This window comes from Micrasema longulum, unplaced genomic scaffold (assembly GCF_059751315.1).
Source record: "Micrasema longulum isolate JH-2025_06_02 unplaced genomic scaffold, ASM5975131v1 h1tg000931l, whole genome shotgun sequence".
Taxonomy (NCBI): Eukaryota; Metazoa; Arthropoda; class Insecta; order Trichoptera; family Brachycentridae; genus Micrasema; species Micrasema longulum.
The window spans coordinates 288,674-316,654 of record NW_028278122.1 but is presented as its reverse complement, the minus strand read 5'-3'; the positions used below and the strand labels follow the sequence as shown (position 1 = coordinate 316,654).

General features: G+C 31.6%; 1 protein-coding gene across 1 annotated transcript; it reads left to right on the top strand.

Moving 5' to 3' along the window:
* Positions 1 to 17: 17 nt before the first annotated feature.
* On the top strand, positions 18 to 20,870 carry LOC148278078 (BMP-binding endothelial regulator protein-like). Its single transcript, XM_088231915.1, has 5 exons — positions 18 to 84; positions 15,786 to 15,998; positions 17,184 to 17,428; positions 18,187 to 19,341; positions 19,567 to 20,870. Exons 1-4 carry the CDS (start codon positions 18 to 20, stop codon positions 19,312 to 19,314), a joined length of 1,653 nt encoding a protein of 550 aa, XP_088088041.1. The 3' UTR covers positions 19,315 to 19,341; positions 19,567 to 20,870.
* The last annotated feature ends 7,111 nt before the right edge of the window (positions 20,871 to 27,981 follow it).

Below are 27,981 nucleotides of genomic sequence, written 5' to 3'. Positions count from 1 at the left end.
ATTTCCATCAATAAACAATGCCCCCGCTGGACCAAAAGGAACCCGCCTTCATCATAATTAAGATGCATCAAAACAGAAAAAAGGGTAAGCTCATACCGCGAACAAAATCGTTGTCTGATTCAAAATATCAAACCTTGTTTGACCAGGGTTTACAACACTAATCAAAACAAAACACGTGTATCAAAAGCAATGGGTTTTTAAAATTTATTTTACAAAAAATATTACAGTTGCGATGTTTTTTACATGTTTTTACACTAATAATAAAACAAAACAGCGTCCATTATAAAGACCAATGTCTGTTCTTTTAGCATCTAAAAAATGCAAAATAAAAAAGCTTAATATTAAAAAATAATCCATTAAAATGAAGCTGTTGAGAACATGGGAGTCTAGGAATTTTCGGAACTTATGATCTGTCGCTGCGACGACACACTGTGTTTCATTTACCACTGTGCATACTTAGGAGCTTACTTCCATATTCACATATGGCATTTTTAGATTCTCTATTTACGCTTGGTTTGAATAGTATATTTCCATGCTTGTTGGTTAACAATAGGAAATGAAAGTATCGATAAAACGGGCGACATCTATTGTTATAAAGAGATAAACGTACCGTTTTGCCCATATGTAGTTTCTTACTTCTATATTCACGTACGGTATTTTTAGATTATCCATTTATGCCCGGTTTGAATATTACATTTTAATGCTTATTGGTTTGCAAAAGGGAATAAAAGTATGGAAAAAACTAGTGACATCTAAAGTTGAAAAGATCGAAGTTTAAATTGAGTTTATTTAAATGATTATAATACGTTGATAAATACTTCAACAGTGATTGAGAGCTTTTGCGAGAGAAAACAGAAAAGTCCGCACATGTACAGAGCAAATGATCTGTCTTTGGCTGGTTTACACACTTTGTAATTACACGAATTGAAACTGTCATCTATAGCCATATTTGCGTTTACATTACATATATTGCATGAGCAATTCACATAATCCTCACCATCATTTGCTTATTGCACAGGGCACTGCATTGCTACTCCAATCGCAGCGTTTCTAGATCGCTTTTGTTACATGGACGGCAAGGTGATCAGTATTATGCTTCAGGCGTCAGTCCGGGAACATTAATATACTGTAATGTAACACAATCTTAAAACAAATATTTCACGTTCACCCTGTCAGGAATGCAACCCAAGAACTCAAGAATGGTAGGCGAATATGCAAACTAATTAATACACAACGAGTTAGACGTATCATCATTCGATTGCCTCTTTCAGAATTTGAGAGTAGCCATCGATTTAAAAACGCTCGTCCAAGGTTCTGGTTCTTTTTTACTCTCAAAACTCTATCGTTTATCCGCTCAGACATAATAATTCACATTGATCGAAAGTTTTAATAAGTTTCGTATGAATTGATCAAAGCTATTTTATAATATATTTATTTACTTATATACACGGCACGCAGTGCCTTTTATCTTACAAAAACATCTATTAATTAGAATATGAACACTTCAATACAATGTGAAAAAAAAAATCTTTATGTAATTATTATCAGCTGCGCCAAAACGTAAAACAATAACATTATTATTAAATCTAATTATTAAGATAATTAGATTTAATAATAACATACGTTATTTTGTAATTAGTAATATTGGTAAACAAATTACTACAAGATGTGGGTTACTTTAAAATAAGGAGTTGTAATTAATACAGACACGAACCCACTCAGTCATTTACTAATATGAGAGATATTAAATTTTATATACTTGTATATTAATTTATGATTCTTGTTTTTAGAAACTAAATGCCATGACAATAAATATGGCTGCAATGAAATGATTGTTTTTACCCTTCAGGTGAAATATTACACAGTGTAAATTACTGTTTGCATAAATTTATCTTCGGCTATTATTACAGCAAAATTTAAGATTCAGTTTGCTAATACATGATAGCAGTGATACGTTGTAAATGTAGCTGACAGCATAACATTGTGGGAGCGACAGTAGATGACAGCATCGTGGAAAATAGAAGAGATCCCATGACAGAACCTCTAGAAATATTTTTAAGATAGACTTATCTCAATCGAAATTGTTATTGAGAGAAAACAGAGGAATAAAAAACTCTAAAAACACGAGTTTTAACAAATCACTTGCTGGTTTTTGTGCTGGAATGTTAGACAGCCCGTCCTGTAGCAATCTCTTGATGAGAAATATTAGTGGTTTTTAATTTTTTTTGTCAATATACTATTAAACTAAACAATTTTTTTTTTCAATTTTTATGTATCGTATTATTAGTGCAATAGTTTTTTAAGGATTTTATTTCTGAAAAAACTCCGCGTGTGACGTCAGAGGTTCTCTTGTGCTTATTCTCGATACTCATTTTTTCCGTACATTTTCAGGAAACTTTGGCGTACAACTTAACGCTCCAATTTTTGCCGCGCCCAAGAAACCATTTATTTTATTCAATTTCCCGTAGGGCTGAAGTTCCTCGTTCTGTCTGTATTTGAATATTTACAATTTTAAGTATACAATTTGTTGATTTTTTACTGCTGAAATGTACATCAATTTTTTAAAGTCGTTTTTTACGTGAAGATTGTAGAATTTAAAAAGTTAATTCTAGGAAACAATTAAGTAAAAAAATTAAATACTGTTCGATTTCTAAAAACTTTTCTAATAAATAAAACTACATTTTCGTGATGTTATACGCAGTTCTTGCATTTTTATGATCCTTAGATTTATAAAACTGTGTTTTATTTGTTAATTCATTTTTCAACTATTAATTTTTATGAATATGGTATATGTATTAATTTATGACCTGAATACATTCCTCTAGATATAAAACATGATTTGTATTCTGCATACAGTTCATTTTAACAAAAATATTTTTTATATAAAAGAAAAAATAGATTTTCTCCTCTGGTAATTAGTTTACTTTCATATTGTATGGTCAATGGGTCTTTGATCGATTATAATTTGACAAAGTTCATTAACTGTATGTTATAATATTTTATTGAATATATTTATTGAACTAAATCAGTTTAATTTTGGTGAAATATATTTGAAACTTACCTTTAATATCGTTTAGAAGGACGATATGAATTATCTCCAAAACAATAAAAACTACTCCGTGCTATTCCGACTACCAGCATAAGCAGAAAAAATACAGAAGTAAATGCCACAAAATACTTCGCAGTTACTTATTATATTATATATATTAATTATAGTGAAATTTATTATTATATATGGAAAATTATTGTTACTATTTCTAATCATATGTATACAATATTTAGTTTGTTTTTAATTTCTTAAGGGCAGTGTATATTACGATTCGTATTATGTACCGATTACTTATATATTAATTGCTTCCCTAATCAAAAACCCCACCGCAAGCCCCTGATATATACCTAGTTTTTAAAAGAGTAAGAATATTTTGTTAATTATCTCTGTTTATTCTCAAACGTAAAAACATTATTTTTTTAAATATTGTTTAGTGTCCTCGGCACGGGTAACCCCAGGAGGTCACATTATGTTTATTATTGTTTATACTTTTGTAAGAGTAAAATATGAATAAATAAATAAATATATTCGCTGCTTTTTAATTTTGGTATGTGAGTAATGAATCATAAATTTCGTGCATATTTTAATATACGCCTGAGATTAAAGGATTAAATAGGCAAAACAGTCTAAGGCGAATTCATGTTGCACGCTTTTAACATAATTTTACTGTGAATTTCATTTTGTATAATTTGATCTAAAAATGCGTTTCTAGAGACTAGTTGCACCATATCCTTCCATTTCTTTCAGTCGGTTGCTGCTTGCAGCCAATTTTTACCCCCCACAGCAGCAATATCGTCGGACCATCTTTTTTGAGGTCCTCCGACGCCTCGCTTATTTTCCTAAGGTCTCCAAAACTATTTGCTGTGCAATTGGCCTTAACTCATTAGACCTCATTAAAACTTTAAAAATACGAATTATAATTTGAGTATGAATATTTTTGTTTGACTCAATGTTGGAGATGTATTTGTTCCAGGGATGTATTCCAAACGCTCTCGCTGCCCTATTATCTTGTGTATTTTCTATGTAAATATAAATAAAACTGTTTTCCCGTGCCGCGAGAGTAGTTCAGAATAGCACCCCGGGTTCTTTAAATTCCCACCACAGGTGTGCAGTGTGCAGGCGGTCCCCCCCCACTCCCCCGACAAACATACCCAAGCCCCCGTACCCCTCCCGCCATTCCGCCGTGCAGCCAAATATCTGACCACTCGCCGCCCATTCATTTCGCAAACCTCCTTTGCATTTTTTATAAATTCTTTGTTCTTTTAAAAACAATTTATTTGCATGGCATCGGCTAAATAAGCCCTGTCAGTGGCCGTTTAGAGTCTTTTGTAGAATTCTTTTATCATCTAGAACACCCAGGATGTCACATCATATCATGCATTAAAAAACTGGTATATAAATTTGAAATTTATTGTTTAAAAATAGTTTATGGCAAATGGGAGAACAGATTTATGTTCCGGAATTCCTGAAGCGTTGTTAACTAATTTTGAAAACTGGTAAAAAGCAAATATATGGTTCTGGTTGCTCTTATTAATTATCAGAACAAATCAACATTTGTTAGTTTATTAGTTTGTCCAAATTTTTGTAGACAAGGACTGGATTCAACTCCCTGGGGAGCTGTTAATATCAACACATTACAACACAGATGAATAAAATTTTAGAGAAGGTAATATAGAAGTCAAAGCATCTACGGGGCTTATGACCTGTCATTGGCTGGTTTAAAGTGGCCACTTTATACCTTTTGTAGCATTCACTATTCTGCCCATATTTGAACATCTATATTCCTTTAATTCTCTCAAATCTGTTGATGTTTTTGTACAAAAATTTGGACAAACTCAAAATATTGTTGATAAATCCACCTGGTCCATATAGAAGTATAGAAATAGAAAGAAAAAAAATTTTTAGGCGTTACCTAGTAAATAATTCAATTAGATGAATCTCACCCACATAAATAAAAGTTTTAGCTCTTTAACTCCACAAACACAACAGATGAAAGAATCGAAGGAACATAGATGTTCAAATATGAGCAGAATGGTGAATGTTACACAGTGTGTAAAGTGGCCACTATAACCAGCCAATGACAGGTCGTAAGCCCTGTAGATGCCTAGACTTCTGTATTACCTTCTCTTAAATGTTCTTCATCTCTGTTGCAATATGTTAATCAGAAGATATTATTATTTTTGTGTAGATTTTCTCAGTTTAACTATATCAATGGTTTTGTTTCTTAAAATAAGATTTTTAGCATAACAACTGCATAATATGCCTAATTATGTAGTATAACATACAGCGTTTTGCGAGCGTTCGCCGGTTACTTTTCTCCTTGCAATTACTAAAATGCGTATATGTACGCTAAGATATTGCACAAATCGAACTGGAAAAGCGATGGTATAACCTTTCACCGGCAAGTAATGTTCTTATCTTAATCAATACTTGTTTAAAATAGCTATTTTAATGTCAAAAAACGTCTTATTAATATGTTACGATTCGTGAGTTATCTCCTGTCTCCGTCTTGCTCAGTTAGTCGGGCGTCGGGCGTAAAGCGAAACGACAAACAAAGGTGGCGCGTTTGCGGAAGGGGGCAACATACTGAATAGAACTTACAGTTGACCGATGTAAACAGTCAGTGCTTTTTACTGTACTACTTGTTTTGCTTGTTAAAGTTGACGTGATATGACGTGACGATACTTGCCATTTCCACTGGTCAGTTTCTGTGCTTTAGAGACGACTTTTTAGCTCGGATTTGTTTGGAGTGTTACCTCTATATATTATATCTCAATGTTTAAAAATGAAATGTAAATCATCATTAATTATTCCCTTTCCAAATATTCTAATAATGCATGGGGCACTGCATTTGCTCACCAACCGCGGCGTATCTTGCTCATACGTGTAAAAATATTTTGTATATTAATAAAAATATTTAAAAAAAACTATTTAAAAAAAACTATTTGTTACATAGGTATGTCAGCGTTGTTATAAATAGTTCAGGGTTGATTGTGTGACAATTTTTTATGATTCTTTAATGTGGATGTTTAGAAATTCACAGGGCTTATGACTCTCCATTGGCTGGTTGAAGAGACCACTTCACACTTTGTGAAACATTCACTAATCTGCCTGTGTTTGAGCATTTATATTTCTTCAATTCTTCCAAAAGTTGATTTTCGTGATGTCAAAAAGCTGAATGTCGGTGAGATTCATCTGACTGATTTTTTAATATTTTTTTATTATTCTTGGACTTTTGATTAAAGATATTCAGTGTTCGTCCGAATGTTTTAAGGACCTGGTTAAACCCCCTTTCTAGGGAACTATAAAGATATACATTTTACAATAATATGAAATATGAAACCAAGTCCAAATATTCTTGGTATTATTTATGTAATTTTTTTTTTGCTTCGTATGTATTTTATTGGTACAGGGTATTTTTCTCGGTCTATAAAGGAAATAAATTTATTAAGCTTAAAACAAAGTGGTCAATGTATTTTTGGGTCGTTAAAATGCGGCACCCAAGTTTTTGTGGTTAAGCCTTGTTTGCAATGATTGCTTCTATTAGTGAGAGCCGTTCCAGGTCTCAACAAGGGCTGAAAGGTGAAGAGGGAGGGGCTTGATTTATCAGAATATATTATTGTTAAGAGGTGCCCGAGGTCTTCACGTGGGGGGCGCAGCCCGACATCACTCAAAAGAAAAAAAAAGTCGAATATCCTTTCGACATATTGAGCTTTGATCGCCAAAACATCGTAACCGACAGAAGCAATATTTTAGAGAATGTGTCGGCCTCTTGGTGAAATAGTCAGCTCGTTTGCCTACCATGCAAGAGGTTTCGGGTTCGATTCCCAAAATTGTTGACATGAAATATTTATTTAAATGAGTGTTTTTACACTAGAATATTTCGTAGTCCCTAGGGACTAGTCTAGACTAGTACCCGAAGCGTAAGACTGATCATCTAACTTTCATGTAGCAAAAAAGATCAAAATACCAGTGTGACAATTTAGTGCCCTATGCACCATTATGTGCGGAAAAGAAATGATGATGTTGATTACGATATGTCTTCTTCTCAATTGTCAAGTAATACACTTCGAGAACGAAGTCATGTTTCAAATATTTAGTTTATTGATATCAATGAAATAAATAGTCGCAGCGGTGTTTGATTCCAAAAGCGCATTCCTTATTTATTTAAAAGAAGATGTCTGCTCCTGTAAAATATTGTTTTTGTCAGTTACGATGTTTTGGCGATCGTGATATTTTGCCCACTAGTGATAGCAACTGCCGGTGTTACTGTTTATGGAAATGATCAAATGGCACATATGGCTACTGTTTTTTTAGCTCATCACCTTTCAGTCTTTTTACACTGATAACAGAAGTAATGTTGTGGAATGTATAAAAATTGTAGTAGTTTAAGATAATGTTTTTCAATATTTTAAATAACAATAAGTCAAATATCTTTTGTAGGTCTTACAACATTAAAAAAATATTTTTTTTTAAATTTTTAAATTCAGTACCTATATTAAATTTAATCAAAATGTTTCAGGACACATCCATTTCTGAAGTCTCGGCTCAATTTCCGCCACAGTCGACGTGAAGTTGAGTTTTTTTAGTCCTTGGACTGGCTTCTGAGGTGTAAGACCGATCATCTTGGCTTTATGTGTATAACAGATGATTGCCGATATTCGCCATTATGCACGGATGAGGGAATGGTGACAATTTCTGAATATATTTGTACGTTTATCGGCAGAAACAAATTATTATTATGCACGACATATTTTCACCGTGCATTTTACACATTGATCCTTGATCTTAGTTGTCAACATGTTGACATGGCATTGGTCACTAATTTTGATCAACAACATGAAACCAGAATCGCCGTGGATACAAATTAAGAGCCGAGCGTTGAAACGTCTTTGAATGTAACGGCTTATTTAAAAAAAAAATAATTTAAAGCGCTTTTCGCATTACTAATAGGTAAAAAAAAATCGATAAAGCAATAGGGTAGATGATTTGTTAGTTTGTTTCTCCTTATTTAGGGTTGTTTTTTAAGCCAATACAACGAGCAAACTTATTAAAATATGATGGAGGCACATTTTAATTTTGGGCTCAAATCAGATAAACTAAAAGCAGTAAAAGAGAGATTACAGAAATTTAATAGGAATGTATTTTCAAAGTGTTACATCATTAATTTGTTTAGCTGTTTATCACGAGCTGTTGCGAAAATTCGACTACAGATGTAGTCAAAACAACTTAATGAACTATAAGTGTACTTAATTTATTATTAATGTATTTTTAAAATTCTGTTTCTGATTTATATGTATTTTGAGCATTGTAAACAATTTGATACAACTTAGTAAACGCTGAGCTTATTTTATTTTTTTAATATTGGCTTTATTTACTTATGTTCGTATGTGCGCAGTTTCTTGTTCACCATTCGTGTCTACAATATGGTCATGAGAATGACTGACAATATCCGACAAAGGCCCTCCATGTATTTAGCCAAACTCGCAGTGAAAGTAGTATAGTTAGATTAAATTAAAATCGCGATTTATGAAATTGAACATTTTTTAGGAGTTACTAGTTTGTTGACAAGAAAATCTTGCTATTTGAATAAGTGAAACCGAAGGAAACCTACGGTCTTTGAAATGGTTTCGAGTATGTGAAGGAAGTACTTTCACTGCAATACACCACTTGGGCTCGTATTACAATAGGTAGTTAAAATTTATCTTCAATTTCATCTATAAATAAAAATTTAGTTTTTTCTTTGAAAAATATAAAATGTGTACAATTTTGTTTCTTTACATATTTAATTACAAGTTAACGACTTTTAATAAATATATACATTTTCGTAGATAAATATCTATTTACTTCGCACTTTCTCGATATGTACCGATGCAGATATAATTTGTAATCGCGGCCCTGATGCGGATGAAGACATGATGATCAAGAATTTTGGTAAAAGCCATTTGGGCATAAATATGAAAACAAATAATCGTGATCATAATTTCCTTTATATTTTCATTCACGGGGTATTTTATTAGAACAACAACCGCAGCGTATATTGATAATTTTTGTAAAATGAAGGTAATTTGATCAGTCTTACACTTCAGGTGCCAGTCCACAGGACTATAAAATATTATTATGTTAACACCTTTATATCACGTCAATAATATCGGGAATCGAACCCAAGAACTCTTGGATGCTATAAGAAAACGCGCTGACCATTAGACAACAAGGCAAATGAATAAAATAACTGAAATAAGACGATTTTTGTGTTTATATTTTATATGTCAGGTGTTTACATTTTCTTATTGAGGAAGTTTAGTGCCACAGAAAATTAGATATCCAAATGTATTTAAACGGGGCGGGGTAAAAATTAGAGCATTTAGGAAGTTCATTGTCTTTTTTTAATTTTTTTATTTGTTAATAGAATATTACACTAAGCCAATTTTTTTTTTATAAATCGTATTATCAGCGGTATGGTTTTTTTGAATTTCTGGAATAACTCCGCGAATAATGTCAAAAGTTCTTTTCTGACAGTTCTTCCGATTGGTTCGTTTACGGTGACCAAACCGGATATCTCAAAGCGCTCATATCATTGGATGGTTCATATGAACAAGTGACGTCATTTAAAGTAGTGCGTTTTAATTAAAATATTTTTTATTATTTTTTTCGTACATTTTCAAGAAATTTCGGTTTACAATTTAATACTCTAATTTTTAATTTCCCGTAGGGCTGAAATTCCCATTGTACTGCGAAGTTTCTTAAAAATGTATAAAAAAAATAATAAAAGTAAACTACTTTAAATAACGTCATGAGTTCTTGTAAATCAACCAACGATAGAGTGTTGTCGTAGATTTCCTGATTACGGGAAGCCAATTCACCAATCAGCGGAACTCACGGTACAGAACTTGTGACGGCACAGGCAGAGTAATTTCGAAACATAAATAAATGATGACGCTGATAATACGATACATAAAAAAAAGCAAGTTAACAAAATTTTGACGTGTTCAATAGTCTAACGACAAATAAAAAAAAGCACTGAACTTCCTTAGTTCAAACATGAGATATTTGCCTTTGCATATAAGCTCCATTGAAATAATCCATCTAAATCCATCGGATAAAGATTATTTTGTAATGGTTACATTGGTGACACTTTTTATTTAGTATTCTTAAGTAACACAATAATTAAGCAAACACAAAGTATTCTACATTCCTCGGATGATTATTTTGATTACTGAATGTGCCATTGAATTAACTTGACATTTTGAATTCGTTGAGTGTGACTTGAATTAGCATACCTAACGCCATTTCAGAACTTTGAGCGTTCAAAATTCTTTACTTATTTGGAAAAATTATAAATACTTACAGAAGCGGATTGGCATCACAGGCAAAATGGACGCTTTCCTAGCTATTGACTTGAATTTTTTCAACAATTGTAAAACATATCAGTAAACATTAGTAAATATTTGGATATAACCGCGTACTAACATTTCTATGTCTACCGGTTTCAAGACGTGCCTGTTTTTTCGTCAATACACTTACTAAACACACTAAAATGCAAATCTCACCCGAACTTGCTGATAGGACACATGCTTCTTATCATATTACACGAAAAATAAAAATGTAAGTTTTTGTAAAATTCGATGTTATGTTAATCTTTAAAATTGAAAGTCGCAAAATGTTTTTTAAAGTACATTCAATGTAAATTTGGTTCTTCACCATCCTACATAAACAAAAATATAATGTAAAAATAAGTTGTTCATGTAATAAACCCAAATTTTGGGAATATTGGGGTAGAGTGGGATTCGAACCTTAGATTTCTGATCCATGAGTCTTTGCACTAGCCGCAAGACCATTCCCTATTCCGACAATATGACCAATGAACGTAGTTATGAAGAAAGCAGCCAGTCCGGAATATAAAAAATGGATATTGGTGCAATATGCTCAATTCTATGATCTGCTAAAAACAACCAGGCCAGTTCCATACAAAAAACTGTAATAGTCATCTTTTGAAAATAGCGTTGATCACAAAAAATGCATTTCTCTATTTGCTGAAAATACTCACAGCACTAGAAAAATCTTATGGTATAAATGCGATTAGGAAGATTAATGCCTCCAAAAATCTTGTTCTTTTAAATAAATTAAAGTGGATAAAAACATAAGCATGGGCAGAAAGATGAATATTACACAGTGTGTAAAGTGGCCACTTAAACCAGCCAATGACATGGCATAAGCCCTGTAGATGCCTGGACTTCTATATTACCTTCTTTAAAATGTTCTTTATCTCTGTTGTAATAATACATAAGTTTTTTAATTTTATAAATTCATTAATTTAAAAATACCTGCTCTAAACAACACAAATTAATGAATGAACACTCATACATTGGAGTTTGTATGAGGTATCATTCAATATTAGATTTGACTGTTTTCTGCAAAATGCACCAATTACATAGGTGGTGTGGTCAGCCAGACTTTAAATATCATGAAAACTGGTCAAAAACATAATTTAATTATCCATCATTAAAATATTTTTTTTTTAAAATATTTATGAGTATATTAACTTGTAAAATAAAATAATATGTGTTTTTTCGCCATTTTTTCTCTAAACACGCTGTTTTTTTTCAAAGCATTTTTTTAAAACTTTTTAATATCCTTTTAAAATGATTTTTTTTCACGTTAGTAAATCTCTTTCCAACCACAACATCCTGACTCTTTTTTGGGTAGTCCAAACAGAAATTGTATTTTTTTTCTGCCTGTTTATAAAATAAATGTATAGTTTTTTACACTGTATATATATTTATCATTGGCGTGTCTCGTTTTGCTTTCTTGATCAATTATATTTTATTTTTATTTATTTAATTATTTAAACGCCTTTTAGGCTTTAACATGTTTTTACATACATATTACAAAGAAAGACAGATATGTATTTTACACAGGAGTAGCAAAAAAATATATAAATGATTTTTGGAAGAAAAATAAAAATATTAAAAATGTCATCTTTACATATTAGTTTAAAAGTGGAAAGAACAGAAGTGCATTTTTAAATATTGACACAAAAAAGGAGTAAAAAATACAAATGAATTAAGAAGAGAAAGAAAAATTTAAATCATTACATATTAGTAGAAAATATATAAGGATACATAATAACCCATACATATATTGCAGTGGAGAACTGAAGTGCATTTTTCGTTTAAGTTATATTAAAATTAGAAGAAGTTACAAAAATACTAATTTAGAATACAGATGTAAGTGGAATTATTATTATAGATGTGTATATTATTACTTATTTCTAATTCATCTCTGAGGATTTTGGATATGAGAATGATGTATTTGCTGTGTGTGATGTTAGGTGGCTGGCGGTACCTATGCCATATTGTCACATTACATAATTTCTATTGCTTAATTCCTTTTAAATATCAATGATATTTTTCTGCAGTGTTAGCCGCTATTGTTGAGCTGTGCTTTGTTTTTTCGACACTTTTATACGTGTATGGTAATTCATCTGTCTATGTTAATTTATGTTGCATTCCAACCAGTAAACACGGACCTGGAAACTCGCTTCGGTAACAACGCTTATGGAATGTTAGAAAATGAATATAATTAAGACAGCATCTTCAAATATTTCGAATCGTTAAATAGCAATGAAAACCTTTACTATTTTAATCGCCATAAAAATGCTGTTAATACAAGAAAATTATTTGGAAAATCCCCCCGAAGAAATAAATTACACCGTCCGTGTTGTTAACATTTACACACGTGTTAATAAATATTTGACATGTTTTTATGACCGAATACTGTATTCAAATGAATAATAATTACCGATTCACTACTTTTAAATATAAATAATAAAATTGTACGCAAGACGTATTAATTTTTAATATCGAATTGAACAACCACGATAATGATCAAATACTTAACACAACACAAAACCAGTAGGAATTACTACTTTTCAAAATAATTCTGAACATGTATTTATTGATAGATATTTAATATTTAAACATTAACTTTGTGGTCAAACATTTCACTAAATGTTATTAAATATTCGTGCATAACCACTTACCGACTTGACCGGTTTCGCGACGTACCCGTCACTTCGTCAGGGTCAAAAGCCAGATCAAATAGAATGGAAATATTTCACATTAGGAAATCTTTAAAAAATATTTATTATTTATTTATTTGATACTTTATATACATATACAATAAATAAACATATAAGGGCGGGCATATAAGAGGAGGCAAGTAAATTAGAGCGATGACAGGGTATTAAAAGGGTTCTCTCGTTACTAGAACGAAGAGATAGTCCGTGTTGTGAAAGAGGTTGGATGAGCTCTCTCAGATAAACAGGCGAAGTGGGATTATTTAAAATATTGTGAAGAAGTGATAGAATGTGAATGTTTCTTCTATGCCTGATACTGAGCCAGTGTAGTTGCGTGCGATACTCGGTTATGTGGTCAAATTTGCGAAGATTAAATATATAACGAATATAAATAGTCTGCAATCGTTCTAACTTATCAAGCAATTCAGAGTTAGCACCTGGATAACATACATCCGCGTAGTCAAGGAGTGGAAGAAGTAAGCTCTGGACTAATGTTTGCTTAACATTAATTGGCAAGAAATTCTGTAATCATTTAAGTGAGTGCAAACTGCTATAAAGTTTACGACTAACTTCGTTAACCTGATCGTGCCACCCTAAATGCTTATGAATGATAATACCTAAGTTTTTGACTGAAGTCATGAATGAAATTTCTGTACCATCTATTTTGAAAAGAGGAAGTATGGAAAAATTCACTTTTGAATACATTTGTTTACCACCAACTAGTACAATTTGGGATTTTGTTGGATTTATGAGAAGTCCATGTTTTTTTGTCCATCTTCATCTCTTCAGATATGCTCGAGTGCAAGTGACATTACTCTATGTGTTTCAACAATGTCGACGGGTTCGAAATGAATATACAATTGCAAATCATCGGCATATAAATGGTACGAACAGGGGAGGTTTTTTGTTATTGGATTGATAAAAAGAATGTTCCTTTGATCAATAATCAAGCAACTTTTCAATATAGCCTGTTATACGATGTTCCATTGTAATGGTCACCCTAAACCTATATAACCCAAGCTCTTTCTTCCATCCCCTCTCCTTTTTTTCAACAATTTCTAAACAACATAAAATATTTTCATTATCTAATCAGTGCATCAATTGGTTTTTTTTTTGTGATACTGAGTGTGTTGAATTTGTTCCGATGTTTCGGCTACCATTGCAGGAGCCATCTTCAGGGTAAACTGAGTGTTTCGTAGAAAAAAAGTATGTGTTTAAGTACTAGTAATTTGTACCGTATCATAGTCAGCAGTAGGAATATTTCTTCTTCTTCGAAACGTCGAAACAAATCCAACACGGTATCAAAAAAGAAACAAATTGATAACGGTGACTGTAAAAACCTTCGCACCTATTTAATCAGTGCATGTTTGTCCTAAACAGTGCATGTGCTTATTAAAATGCGTGTCGTGTTGGCTTTATATTTTTGTGCCACAAATTTGTCCTGACGAAGTGACGGGTACGTTTTGAAACCGGTAGACAAAAAAAGTCGGTATGTGGTTATATAAAAATATTTAATAACATTTAGTAGATATTCAATGAATAAACACGCTTTTACTAAATAAGCTGCATTTACGATACTGCAAATGTTACGTTACAGCGTGACCCGCATAAATTTAAAACAATAAGATATAGCAAATCACGATGCACATGCAATCGTTAATGTAAGAAAGTGTTTCCTTACATCCTTATGAGGAAGTTCGGTGCTATGGGAAATTGGATATAAAAATATATTCTTGCATTCGGTAAAAATTAGAACTTTTCATTGTACAGTAATATTCCTCGACAACGTGCGAAAAAAAAACTACCTTGAACTGCCCAAGTTTCCAATAAACTAACTATAGAGTGTTTTAATAGATTTCCGGTTTCCGGGAAGCTAACTTACCAGTCATTAGGACTACCGACGAGAACTTCTGATGTCACGGGCGCAGTAATTTCGAAATTATAATACTTAAAAAAAATCATTAAAAAAAAATTTAAAAAAGTTTATAAAACGATACACAAAAACTTTTTTTGTAATTTGGTTTAGTTTGATAGTCTATTACCAAATAAAAATATATGAAAAAAAACTCTGAATTTCCTCATTGGTGATGTATGCATGTGGTATTGTCATCTACAAAATTAACGATTTATATAAAGTTATCAATAAAACTTCTAGGTTAAGTTTCTCCTTTATTTAATTTTGACCAACGAGCGCTTTATAGTAATGTTTTCACTTCGGAAACATAATATAATATTTATGTATGTTTCTTAAAAATATGTAAACTTCCCTATAGTAAAATCAAAGTATTGTGCTAAGTTTATCTTCCAAAAAGTGTATTTCTCACTCTGTCACTTCTTCCAAATGTTCTTTCTTTACTTTTTTAATAATAAGAACTATAAAAATGACTAGAACTTAATCCCAATTTTGGAATAAAACTTTCCGAAAAATGAGTTTGGGCAAACCAGTTGTAATACTATTTATGTTTAAATTTGTTGCAACGCAGAGGGAAAATATTTTTGTGAAAGGAATATGGGAGTCTTGGCATTTACAGGGTTTATGACCTGTCATTGGCTGGTTTCAGTGGCTACTTTACAAACTCCCATGATCCCTTATCAAAAATGTTTTCCCTCTCTGTTGCAACAAATGTAGATAAAAAAAATACAATGGTTTTTTTTCAGGATGTTACATAAATGGGCAAAAGGTGTCCGAGGGACGCGACGCCACGCTGTGGGAGGACCCGTGCTTGAAGTGCCACTGCTCCAAGGGCAAGCTGACGTGCGCAAAGCGTGCGTGCCCCGTGCTCCCGTGCCCGCCGGCGCTCCAGCGCACGCCCCCGGGTCAGTGCTGCCCCGTGTGTGGAGAAGGCAAACCCGCCAAGCTGCTGTTTCCTGGTAATTACATCTCTTCATATTAGTGACCGGTTTCATGGCTTTCTTAATTTGTGGTTTTAGCATCACTTGTCTTTTGTTTCTATTATAAATTACAATGAACTTCCGCCAAGAATTTTCCCAAACAAATTAGAATGTTTTGAAAATAAATATCAGACATTATGCCACAGAGAAAAAGAGTCTTGCACAATATAATGTGTTGTATTCAAAATCAAATGATGCCTTGCTTCATCGGTCGTTGCTCGATATTTCAGGTTAAATCATTGCACGTGTGTGTCATCGATCAATGAACTATGACCCCCACAAGTATGTAGCATGACTAAAATATGTTGGAAAAACTTTTGTTGACGTCAAAGCGATATTTCTAAGTAAAGTCAATAATATTTGGAGGGTTTTATCACTGTATCGACTATACATGCTTGGTTTAAATAATACTTCCCCATGCGTGTTGGTTTACTATAGAGAATGGAGTGTGAAGAAAAGCGACATCTATTATTGAAAGAAGTTATATGATCTATAAATGCCCTGATTTCCGTATTCTCAAAAGCTTCATTTCTGCTGAAATAAATATCTAATATTAATGTCAATCTTAGCACGGAAAAAGTCAGAATTAGTCAATCCTAAAAAAAGGAAGTCTAGTGAACAAAAGTCCGACTTGTAGAGTAGTGGTCGACTCGTTCGTCTACCATGCTTGCGCAAGTCAACTGCATTCAAATGCAGTGTATGCACTATTAGGTGCGGATAGGTAAATTACTTGTATAATTAGCACTCCTCATGTTTTATAAATGTTTTTATTTTAATGTGTCTAATATTTAGGGTCAGGTCATCAAAAAGATAAGTTAAGAGGTTTTTTTCGATTTTTTAATAAAAAAATAATGCAACTGACTCATAAGCTTAAAACTCAAACTCAACTTTTTATTTTATTTTTGTAGACATATTTAAAACGAATCGTATATACTTTTAAAGTATTGTTTTTAATGTTACTCTACCGTTCAAAATTTTTTTGAATATGAATACTAGCGACATCTGTAATCTGAAATCAATTTTCTTTCCAATTTTACAAACAATTGGTTTGCGCCGCAGCTAAAGCTTGAAAGAAATATTCATAGATATCACCAATGTACAAATTTTTTGTTTTATTTAAGTATTCAGTATTATTTAAATTTAATTTAATTATTTATGTTTCAGATCATACGCCAAACAAACCATGCATATTAGGAAAGGATTATCATTCCCATGGGAAGTCATTTGTGCTAGATCGGTGCACACACTGCTCTTGTCAGAACGGAACCACCGTTTGCTCGAGGAACTCCTGTCCAGTACTGGAGTGTGCTCCACAGCATCAGAAGACTACTCCTGGGGAGTGCTGTCCTCACTGTCCACCTGTAGAAGAAGTGCGGACCACGTGCACCACTGGTGGAAAGACTTACGAGGTACGCTTAAATTTAATTCGTCCATGTGCTTTGTAAATGTTTTTTATTACAAAAGCATTTTTTAATTTCTGGATATCACCCCCTCGGGAGTCATTAAGATTAATAAATTACAACAGGGATGGAGAATACCTTAAATAAGGGAAAATGGAAGTCTAGGCATTTACAGGGCTTATTACCTGTCATTGGCTGGTTTCAGTGGCCACTTTACACACTGTGTAACATTCACCATTTAACCTATGTTTAAACATCCATATTTCTTCAATTCTTCTCTCAAGCTCTTTAACTTCACTTAAATCAACAAATGGAAGAATTGAAGAAATATAAATGTTTAAACATAGGCAAAATGGTGGATGTTACACAGTGTGTAAAGTGGCCACTTAAACCAGCCAGTAACAGGTCATAAGCCCTGTAAATGCTTTGACTTCCATATTCTTTTTTTTAAGGTTTTCTCCGTCCCTGTTGTAATTTGTTAATCCACGCTGTATAAACAACAATACATATATATATTTAAAAAAATAGGAAACGGGTATGCAGTTTTGATCTAGGAATGATTTGTAGTTTTGTTTTGTAGGTATACCTCTATTTTCATTAATTAATTTATTTTCAACATTGATTAGGAATATGTGTATCCGCTGGCTTGTTTTTCGGATGGTTTTATTTTTTTCCTCCAAAAACTAGGCATTTTCATTTTCATCTTACTTACTTGTTTGTATAGTTTTGTTATTAAAGTTTGTTTGAAATGTTTAAATATGTTTTAGGATGGAGTAGCTTGGCGACTAGATGAGTGTACTTCTTGCATGTGTCACCTCGGAGACCCGACATGCGCAATGGAGCAGTGTCCTGCCCTTACTTGTCCATCAGGGTATCGCAAGGAACGCTCTCCGGGACAGTGTTGTCATCGTTGCGTAGAAAGTGACGGAGTTTGCACCGTATTTGGAGATCCACATTACAAGACCTTTGATGGAAAGTTCTATAGTTTCCAAGGATCTTGCAAGTATCAGCTAGCTGCTGATTGTGTCAATCATACTTTTTCGATTCGCGCTACAAATGATGGCAGAAATACGAAATATTCTTCCTGGACAAAGACAATATCTTTGAAAATTGGCGATATTAAAATAAATTTGGGAAGAAAGTTGCGGGTCAAAGTAAATGGGACTAAAGTGGATCTTCCTTACGATGTTCCTGGAAACGTCGCTCATATTGAGAGGAAAGATGACAGTATTTACGTAAATACAGAAATCGGAGTGAAGTTGACATGGGACGGTACAGGATTTCTGGAAGTTGCCGCCCCTACGGCTTACAAAGATAAACTCTGTGGTTTATGCGGTAATTACAATTCTATAGTTAGAGATGACCTCAAGATGAGAAACGGCGTCATCCTAAAAGAAGTAAATAGAGAAGATATGTGGAAGCTCGGAAACTCGTGGCGAATCGGTGGAAAGAAAGCTTGTTCACGGAAACAGGAGAATATGTTTAAAGAAAAACCGTGTAATAGAAGAGTCAAGAAAGTAGCAACGAGAATGTGCAGGTTTTTCAATAAGTCAGAATCGTTTTCAGCGTGCCGCCATAAATTGAATCCTCATAATTATTACGAGTCTTGTGTAATGGATATGTGCGAATGTCCGACGCAGACTTGTTACTGCGAGGCGTTCAGCGCCTACGCTCGGGAGTGCAAGAGGTTGGGGGCTACCCCCGGGGAGTGGCGGAGGGCTACGCGGTGCGGGCTGGGTGGCCAGCCGCGAGGGCTGCAGGAGAGGCCCCCCGCCAGGAGACAGCGGCACCGCACGTCCTCACGCGCGCCCATGCCGCAGTTCATCTCGCCCCTGGAGTCCATCCCCAGACCTCCTCCGGGTCGGGCGCGACCGCCTCCTCCTATTCTGCACTAGTCAAAGCAGCATCATGTGCAAATAAAGGTAACTTCATTTATTGACAATTATAATATTTCATTAAAGGAAAACCACTATGGCATCATTTAACTGAATCAAATAAATAATCATATTTTTCAAATAATTATTACATTAGTACTTAAATCCATGTTATTGGAGTTGTCGCCTAGTCCGATTGAATCATTTTAAATATACAAATATGTTAAATAAAGATTATGTTAGGATTTTTTCAAATGTTATATTTTGTTTCAGTATTATCACACGGGATAGAATCTCTCACAGGATCAATGAGAAGTGATAAAACACTTAAGTAATATAATTTAGCAGTTATAAAGCAACAGTATTTTACTTGATTTTGACCAAGGCAAGGCGAGGTGAGGCGGTGGAGTCTGCGTTGATCAACATGGACATACAATTGACTGGTGATAATTTTTTTAAAGAGACATTAGTGATAAGTTTGTTTATATTATACTTTTGTCATTATGTACAACCTAGTTAAATAATGTTTTTTTATAATAAATATTTTTTGTTAATTTAATATTTTATAAGTAAATTATGTTAATCCTTAAGAACGTAAAGACATGACAATTTTTTAAATTGGTATCTGGATTTTTTTACTCTTTTATACGTAGTCATGATATGGATCATCTTGAAATCTTATTTATTAATTTATTTTAGCAACGGTGGGTGCATGAAAATATTTAGATACGAAATTGATAGGAAAAATAATAATTAGAAAAATTAGATACGTTTCAATTTGAAAAGAAAGATATTTTAATGCCCTAAACTGAAGCATTACTCAAAATATTAGTTTTTTTATGTTTTCTACTTAGGTAGAATATATTTTGTCATTCGATCTCATTCATCATGTAGTTATGAAAGGAATTTATTTGTACGGTGGTATGAAATATTTAAATTTTGTGGGGAATTTCTAGTTATTAGATTACCCCAAATGTAGGTATGCAATAATATTTTCAATGTATTTGCGTCGCTTGGAAATATAAGATTGATAATATGTTCAAATTGGCATTTGAATAAAAAAAAAGTATTTAAGATAAATGTATCTCTGTGTTTTCAAGATTGCTTTAATTAATCTTTTCATAAATGTCAATATGAACTAATCGATTTATTCAATGTACTTAGTTATGGGTTGTATGAAAATAACTTAGAAATATAATTGTAATAAATATATGTTTATAACCGTATTTCAATTAAGCCGTTAATTTTAAAACATTTTTGTTTCCATAGCTGGTACAAGTTCATAGGATACAATTAGTAAATAGTCTTGTTATTTGCATTTATAAATACATTTCCGTTTATATTTTGCGGCATTCCAATTACATAATAAAATCTTTGTAATATTTTTATATTGGTATGCAAATATGTGACAATATCAGCACTTCATACCTTTAAAAATAGTTCCTACAAATTTCACAAATTTGTAACTGACGTCAGGCATAATAATTTACACTAAAGCATAAATATTTTATTTCAAAATGGTTTTTTTATTTAAAATTAAAATTAAAAAAAAAAGATAAATGGATAAAAATGAAAAATTATTTTGATTTGAAAAGTCGTATGGAATATTATTTTTTCAAATAACCCCTTTACAAAATGAAAAATATAAAACACCAGCAACATTCAATAATTTATTGTACAATTACATTTTCTAAAATATTCAATCTAATAGTATTATAATATAATATAAATTTTACAAAATGATTACTTTTTAAATTATGAAAACACATGCATTGGAATAATTTAATACAAATGTGTTGTTTACGAATAATGAAATTATTATTAATGTTTCATAAATATAACATCGATCTGTAATATAAAGCTAAAATTCCAAAATAATGGAAATATATTCGGGTAAATGTTTATTAGAAAAATTAAGTAAAATTTAAGTATTTTATTATTTTTTATAAGGGTGCTACTTAAATATTTATGATATTTAAAAAAAAAACTAATTACATGGTTTATGAATTTTTTTAGGCTTAAAAATTATGAAATTTAGTAATATGTTTAATGTGTTTGGTATTGCGGACGCCTTCTAGGAAAAAAACGAATATAACTTGTCAATAATATTAGAGATATTTATTTATCAAATAATATATTGTTCACCAGGAGGCATCTGAACAAAGAAAAAATATGTATATATTAAAAAATAATAAGCCTTTGCAAAAAATTACACGTTATAATAGTTTTTTTTTCCACATTAAACGTATAAAAAAATCTGTATAGTTGATGTACTAGGTTATATGAATCCAGAAATTCGGAATAGTATTTTTATTGCATATGACACGATCAAATATTAATCAGTAATGTCTCGATTAATTTTTTTTAGCTAAATATTTTTTTTATTAATAGAATGAAATATTTGCGTTCTTTTTATTTAGAAGAATATTTCAATTTTGGGAGCTATTTTCAACAAGTTATAAATAATTCACCGTTAAAAAATGGTTATTAAGTTGTGACTTACCATTTTTATGGTTAAAAATATAATAAGTAATAAGTATGTTTGTACTGTGGGCCTTTTCTGTGAGCCAAAAATAAGATTTCGAAATGTTAAATTTAACTAACGTATTTATTTAAGTGGCAGCCTTATGTTATTACTAGACTACCTTTTATTTGAATATTGCATTTACTTGAGAGAGAAAATTGTTTCACGAGTGTAAAAATATTGATCGATACGAGTGATATTGAGTTTGATCTTATGATTAATTGGTCAAAAATTATTCTTTCGATGACGATAAACTGACTTTTCTTTTTCCAACTGTAGACATGTACATCACTAAATAGTGTCAAAGAAAAAGTCAAAACAATGGTAATTGTTCTAGTTACCTTCATTCTCGAAAAATCGCCCAAAAACGCAAGAATGTGCACTGAGAAAATATTATTTATACTCGTATCTCTTTTTTTTTGGATTATTGTTTAAAGTTCAATATTTTACTTTTTATAGCACTTTGTAGAAGTTACCTACATTTTTATAGGACAGCGATGCTAACGATAAATATCATCATTTTTAATTAAGAACCGTAAATTCAATTGTTTTTTGGTTACACAGCTTAGACATTCTAATCAACGACGATTTAAATGAACATGTAAAAAAAGTGAATAGTTAAAATTAAATACTGAATTCCTTTTTTTAATCGATAGTATGATTTAATATTTTTGAGGTCCCCAGTTACTTAGTAAGGTCGACAATAAATGTTGGTTTTTAAATGTAGTTATAATAATATATTATATATTATAGCAGATGATCATGATACGCTGCATTTTATCTATTTATGCATTATCCTATGCACCATAAGGTGCAAATAGGGATATAATGAAAATAATGTCTTGTTTTGCTATGCAATATTCATGTTTTTACATTGTTGTGTTAGTGATTTTCAAGTTTTTTCGTGTATTCCTTTTTTCTTTTTGTCTTTTTGATTTTGCGGTCCAACAAACTCCTTTATATTTTTTTCAATATTAAAATAATTTTTACCACGAGGACAATAATTAAACGTCATCCTTAAAAACTTTTTTGTATAGAAAATGCGATTGACACATATTTTACCTTTCATTTGAAAACAGTATTAGTAGCTGTTTCTTGATTAAATTTAGAATTAAAATTGCTGTTTAAATATAATTTTAAATTTTAAAACATGTATACATATATATATATATTTAAACAATACACATATGCACATCGAAATATTCTCAGGTAAGTGCTGCGTCACTTGAAGTAAGGGATACAATCGTGGAAAATAATGACCATCCAAAAGTATTTCCAATTTTATTTAAAGGAAACTATCATCATTAATGAAATCTGAATTGAAAGTTCTGAATTTCAATGCACGATTGTACATTGGATGTATTTTGCCAAGTTGCGAATCAACGCTATGATTAATTTGTATAAAATACCGTTTATATGTATTTATTAATTTGTACTAAAGAGCGGTATGTTTATGTAAGATGAAGTGAGTATTGTTCTCAGAAAGTTATGTTTAGCATAATATGTAGTATTATTACGCATACCTATTAGATTTAAGGCTTTACATGTTGTGTTTATCGACTTAAGAAGTTCAAATGTCAAGCTTTCGATTAAACATAGCAGTGTTGTGCATATGAAACAAATTATAATGCCAAAGAGCTTAGTTAAAATGTTGCCATGGTTTCACAGACTTTAACTGTAATAAATTCAAACAATATGTCGAGTGGGTATATTCTAACCTCTATTAAGAGATTTGTCAAGATTTAAATAATGTATAATGTATACGTACAGTGGAAGTTGAAATGAAACGTATTATTTTATTTTTTGAACTTTTCAATAAACGCATGTTAATTATGAACCAGTGAACCCATTCCCTCCACATACTCGAAAACCATTTTAAAGACCGATGTTTTTCTAATTGGTTTTGCTTACCAATGATAAATTTTATGAACTAATGCTTTGCTAGTTCTTAATCATTGTAAGTTTTATAAATTCACAAAAATCCCGAAATTTTCGTTTTGATGTCTTTATTTGCACTTCTTGCAATCTCTTTTGAACAAAAACCTTTCCAATCCGATCCGGATCATATTATTATTAATTTTTACTTTTCCTTGCAGTGTGCAATCCAATGTTTACATGTATTTTAAATTTGTAATTTTCCAGGATCAGACTGTAGATTATTTTCTTATTAATTTTAAACATGTAAATGAGTAACATGGTAACATTTTTATATAAAAAAATACAAATAAAGGATCTCTCAATTTAGAAATATGCACAAGAACATGCTGAATGTAACTTGAAAATAAAAAAACGCCTTAGCAGACATTTTTACTTCATTAGATGTGTCCTGATCAAAAGATTTTTGTTTACTCACATTATACTCTCTATGACCATTTTAAAAACAGAATGGTTATATCTTTCTTAGTATAATTATTGAATTAAAAATTCTATTGAATTCCGAGTGAAAATCATATAAACTTCTAGGAGTCTCGCTCTTTTTTAAAAAACTCGAATGTCAAAAATCATCACAATAAGGATGATTTCTGTAGTCCACACCAAAAGGAAAAAAAAGCAATTATTATTTTCAAAAATCAATTTAATCTAGAAGCAATGGGTTCATATGATTTATTTAATTGTTCAATTAACAAATATCACCATCATTGGCTTTACAGCCCGCTATGGGCCTTGGACTCCTCCAGTATTCGTCGCCATCTTCCTCTATCCTGGAATGTCTTCAGCCCCTGATGCCAATAGCATCCACATCCCACTGCACTCCATCCAGCCATCGGAGTTTGGGTCCACCGACGCTACGACTACCCTGGGGCTTTGTGTGAAGTATCTTATTGGGCACTCTCTTTTCACCCATTATTTCTGGTTGCCTCGCCTATCACAGCCTCCTGCACAGCTCCGAATATATTTCGTCGTATTTTCATCTCAAATATCAGGAGAGATGTCTCAAAACTAACAACACCTTCATATTGTTAAAAAAAGTTTCTTTCATTAATTTTAATAAAAACTACTTCTGTTTGTTTGTATAAGTTTTGTCTGTTATTATAATTACAAAAAAAATGATCAGGACATAGCTGTAAGTCAAGGTAGCTTTAAGTTACGCCATTATCTGTATATATGATTTGTCAATGATGTAAATATTTATCAATCAAACATGTAAATATGATTTCTATGTATGTAAAAATGGTAAAACAGCTTATCTAGCTCTCGTAGTGAATTTGTTCCTGTTAAGCGTACATACAATTTATCCATAATCTCAATTGAATATTAAACTTGTCCAAAATGCTTAATTTATGGCACTATTTAATATATTTGTTATCGCATAAAACAAAATAAAACAACGAATCTATTCAGGATATGAATAAACAAATGAATCTGACAAAACTTTTTTTATTAAAATATTGATTTACAACCCCCCTTTATGAATGCCTGTTTTATCTGGATCAGAATACTAAACACTTATTGGTTTTCTTAACCATAAGTAATCTTTACTTAGGAAATATCCTGTAGTTAAAAAAACATACTCGTATAATTGAAATTTTTTTTCCTAAATATTTGCGCGTGTATGCAAATACTGTGTAAAAATGGAGAAAATGGCAGCTGATAGTTTGTTATATAAATCCATTCAATTTCTAAATCAAGAATAAATTTATTTTCTGATTTTAGAATCTGCGCACAAATACTACCACAATGTATATCGTTGTTACAAATACAAAGGCAATTATAACCATTAATGTAAAATAATTATCCTGGTACAAACCGTAGTGTCTATTTAAAACTGAATAGAGATTCAGAATACAGATTTAAAAAGTTTCATTAGATATTCTTTATTGCGGATGACTTCAGACCAAATTTATTATGAAAAACTGCATTTGTTAAAGATCTTTCATCTTTCAAAGATAAAAAAAATATTTGCGTTCTTATTTACTCAAATACTAAAATATTAAAACCATTTTCAACAAGTCGGAAATTATTCTCCTTGGAAATCGAGCGGGGATTGAACTTCAGATATCTAATTCGAGAATTTGCGACACTACGACTAAACCACAACCTGACTCCGTAAAATATGTCTTGTGAATATAATTTTTCTCAAGCCTGGGTGTTCTGTGTTGTAATTCACCACTGTAATCGAGCCTCCTGACCTGTTGTGTAGAAAAAAAACAACATAATATGAATAAATGAATAAAAAAACAGCAACTTTATGAAATAAATTAAAATAAGCCCCCATAAATATATACAAATACACACCTATAGATACAAACATATATTTTATACATTTTTATATATACTCAAACTTACATATACACACATATACATACTCTCATTTTACAACCTAAATGTTTCTATGATTGTTTGCTGACTTATAAGAAATATATTATTCTAGAAATATATATACTAAAGAAATTTTCAACAATGTTTGAGTATGTCCAAATGCTTGCAGATTGGCTGGATTTCCTCCCTAGAGAGTTATTCATGTTAAACTTCATTTCAACAGAGAGGGAAACCATTTTTGAGAAGGGAATATGGACGTCTAGGCATTGCAACAGAGAAAGAAAACATTTCTGAGAAGGGAATATGGGAGCCTAGGCATTAACAGGGCTTATGACCTGTCATTGGCTGGTTTAAGTGGCCACTTTACACACGGTGTAACATTTACCATTCTGCCCATGTTTAAACATAAACATTTCCTCAACTCTTCCAGCTGTTGACTTTTGTGAAGTAAAAGAGCTGCGCTGACAATGACAGGTCATAAACCCTGTAAATGCCTAGACTTCCATATTCCCTTCTCAAAAATGTTTTTCCTCTCTGTTGAATTAAATTTTAATTTATGAAATTTTATTTTTAGTGAAAAAAAAAACACATCATTAATCAATTTGAGTCGAAAAAAGATCCATTTGTTTTTAATAGAACTTGTAATTTAAGACTTGTGTTTTGACAGCTGTAATTGTCAGTTCGTTTAGTGTTAAGCTCCAGTAATTTTGCCATATTTGTGTGTTTTTATGATTGTTTTATCAATTTGTGATGTTTATTTAGTTTTTTAATGGTTGCTGGTAAAATAGTACTTCCCAGGTAAGTCTAATCTATCTTTATATTATAATTTTGATCTTAATTTATGTTTTTGAATTTCATACTACTGAAATTTTTAGTTTCAGTAGTAAATTGTAACAATAACTTTTTTTTCCCCTTTGTTATACGATTTTAGAGTTTCAAATAATTTAATTTTGTGGGAATACGGAGAAGATCAAAACATGTCGTCAGGAATCTTCCGATATCCCCTTTACATCTTCATCAAGCACTTCACTATCCCCTTCCTTAATTTTAACAAATAAAGTAAGAAATCTATTTAAAAATGATTATGTCAAAGATCATATCAAACATCTCAACTCCAACTTTTTGGTTATCTTCTACATCAAACCAACCTTCATCTTTAAATTCATCACATATTATCATTAAGGTTAAACAAAACTGTCATTGTCCATACAAATTTTAGTTGTATCTTTGTATTTACGAAAACGATTTATATAAAATCAATCTTTAAAAAATGACAAACTAATCGCAAACCAATTTTCGGAGACGCAGTTGTATTAAAAATCTGTCATTTCGATTTTTCAAATCAATTAAAACTTTTAAGTTTCTTATGTATGAGACAAGTGCTTGAGAATCATCCTGGGTGCGATGAAGTCTTTTTCCACAAATGCTCTTCAATTACTTCAATTAGAAGCAGTGGATTCCCCTTTAGACATAAGAAGGCGATATTTATCTGACAGATATATTATAAAATGTTTAGCAATTGATAATCATCCATCTATGAAATTATTAAATTCTTTTTTATTTAACCATTCGTAACAAAATAGGCCTTATCTAGTATTTACCTAAAGTTTTAAAAACTGTCAAAATTTATCCCAGAAATATACCTTTATTCCACCCCCTCCCTTTATAATTTCTTTTGCCTTCGTAATATATTTTTACCAAATATTATGACTTATATTGGCGTAGGGACTAAATCCCCTAACCCGATCCCTCTTTTCAACTCCATAATTGAATCAAAATGGAAAGACGGGTCATTATTCTCCACAGATGGATCCAAATTGGAAATGTCTGGCTTTTCATGATAGATAACGGTCACTGTTCTCAATTCAAACTTCCTCAACCTTCGTCAGTTTTCAACCGCTGAA

Coding starts and splice junctions, on each gene's coding strand:
- LOC148278078 (XM_088231915.1), top strand. CDS start 18: ATGCCCCCGCTGGACCAAAAGGAACCCGCCTTCATCATAATTAAGATG. Junction 15,999..17,183: donor CGCCAAGCTGCTGTTTCCTG/GTAATTACATCT, acceptor TTTATGTTTCAG/ATCATACGCCAAACAAACCA. Junction 17,429..18,186: donor CTGGTGGAAAGACTTACGAG/GTACGCTTAAAT, acceptor AATATGTTTTAG/GATGGAGTAGCTTGGCGACT.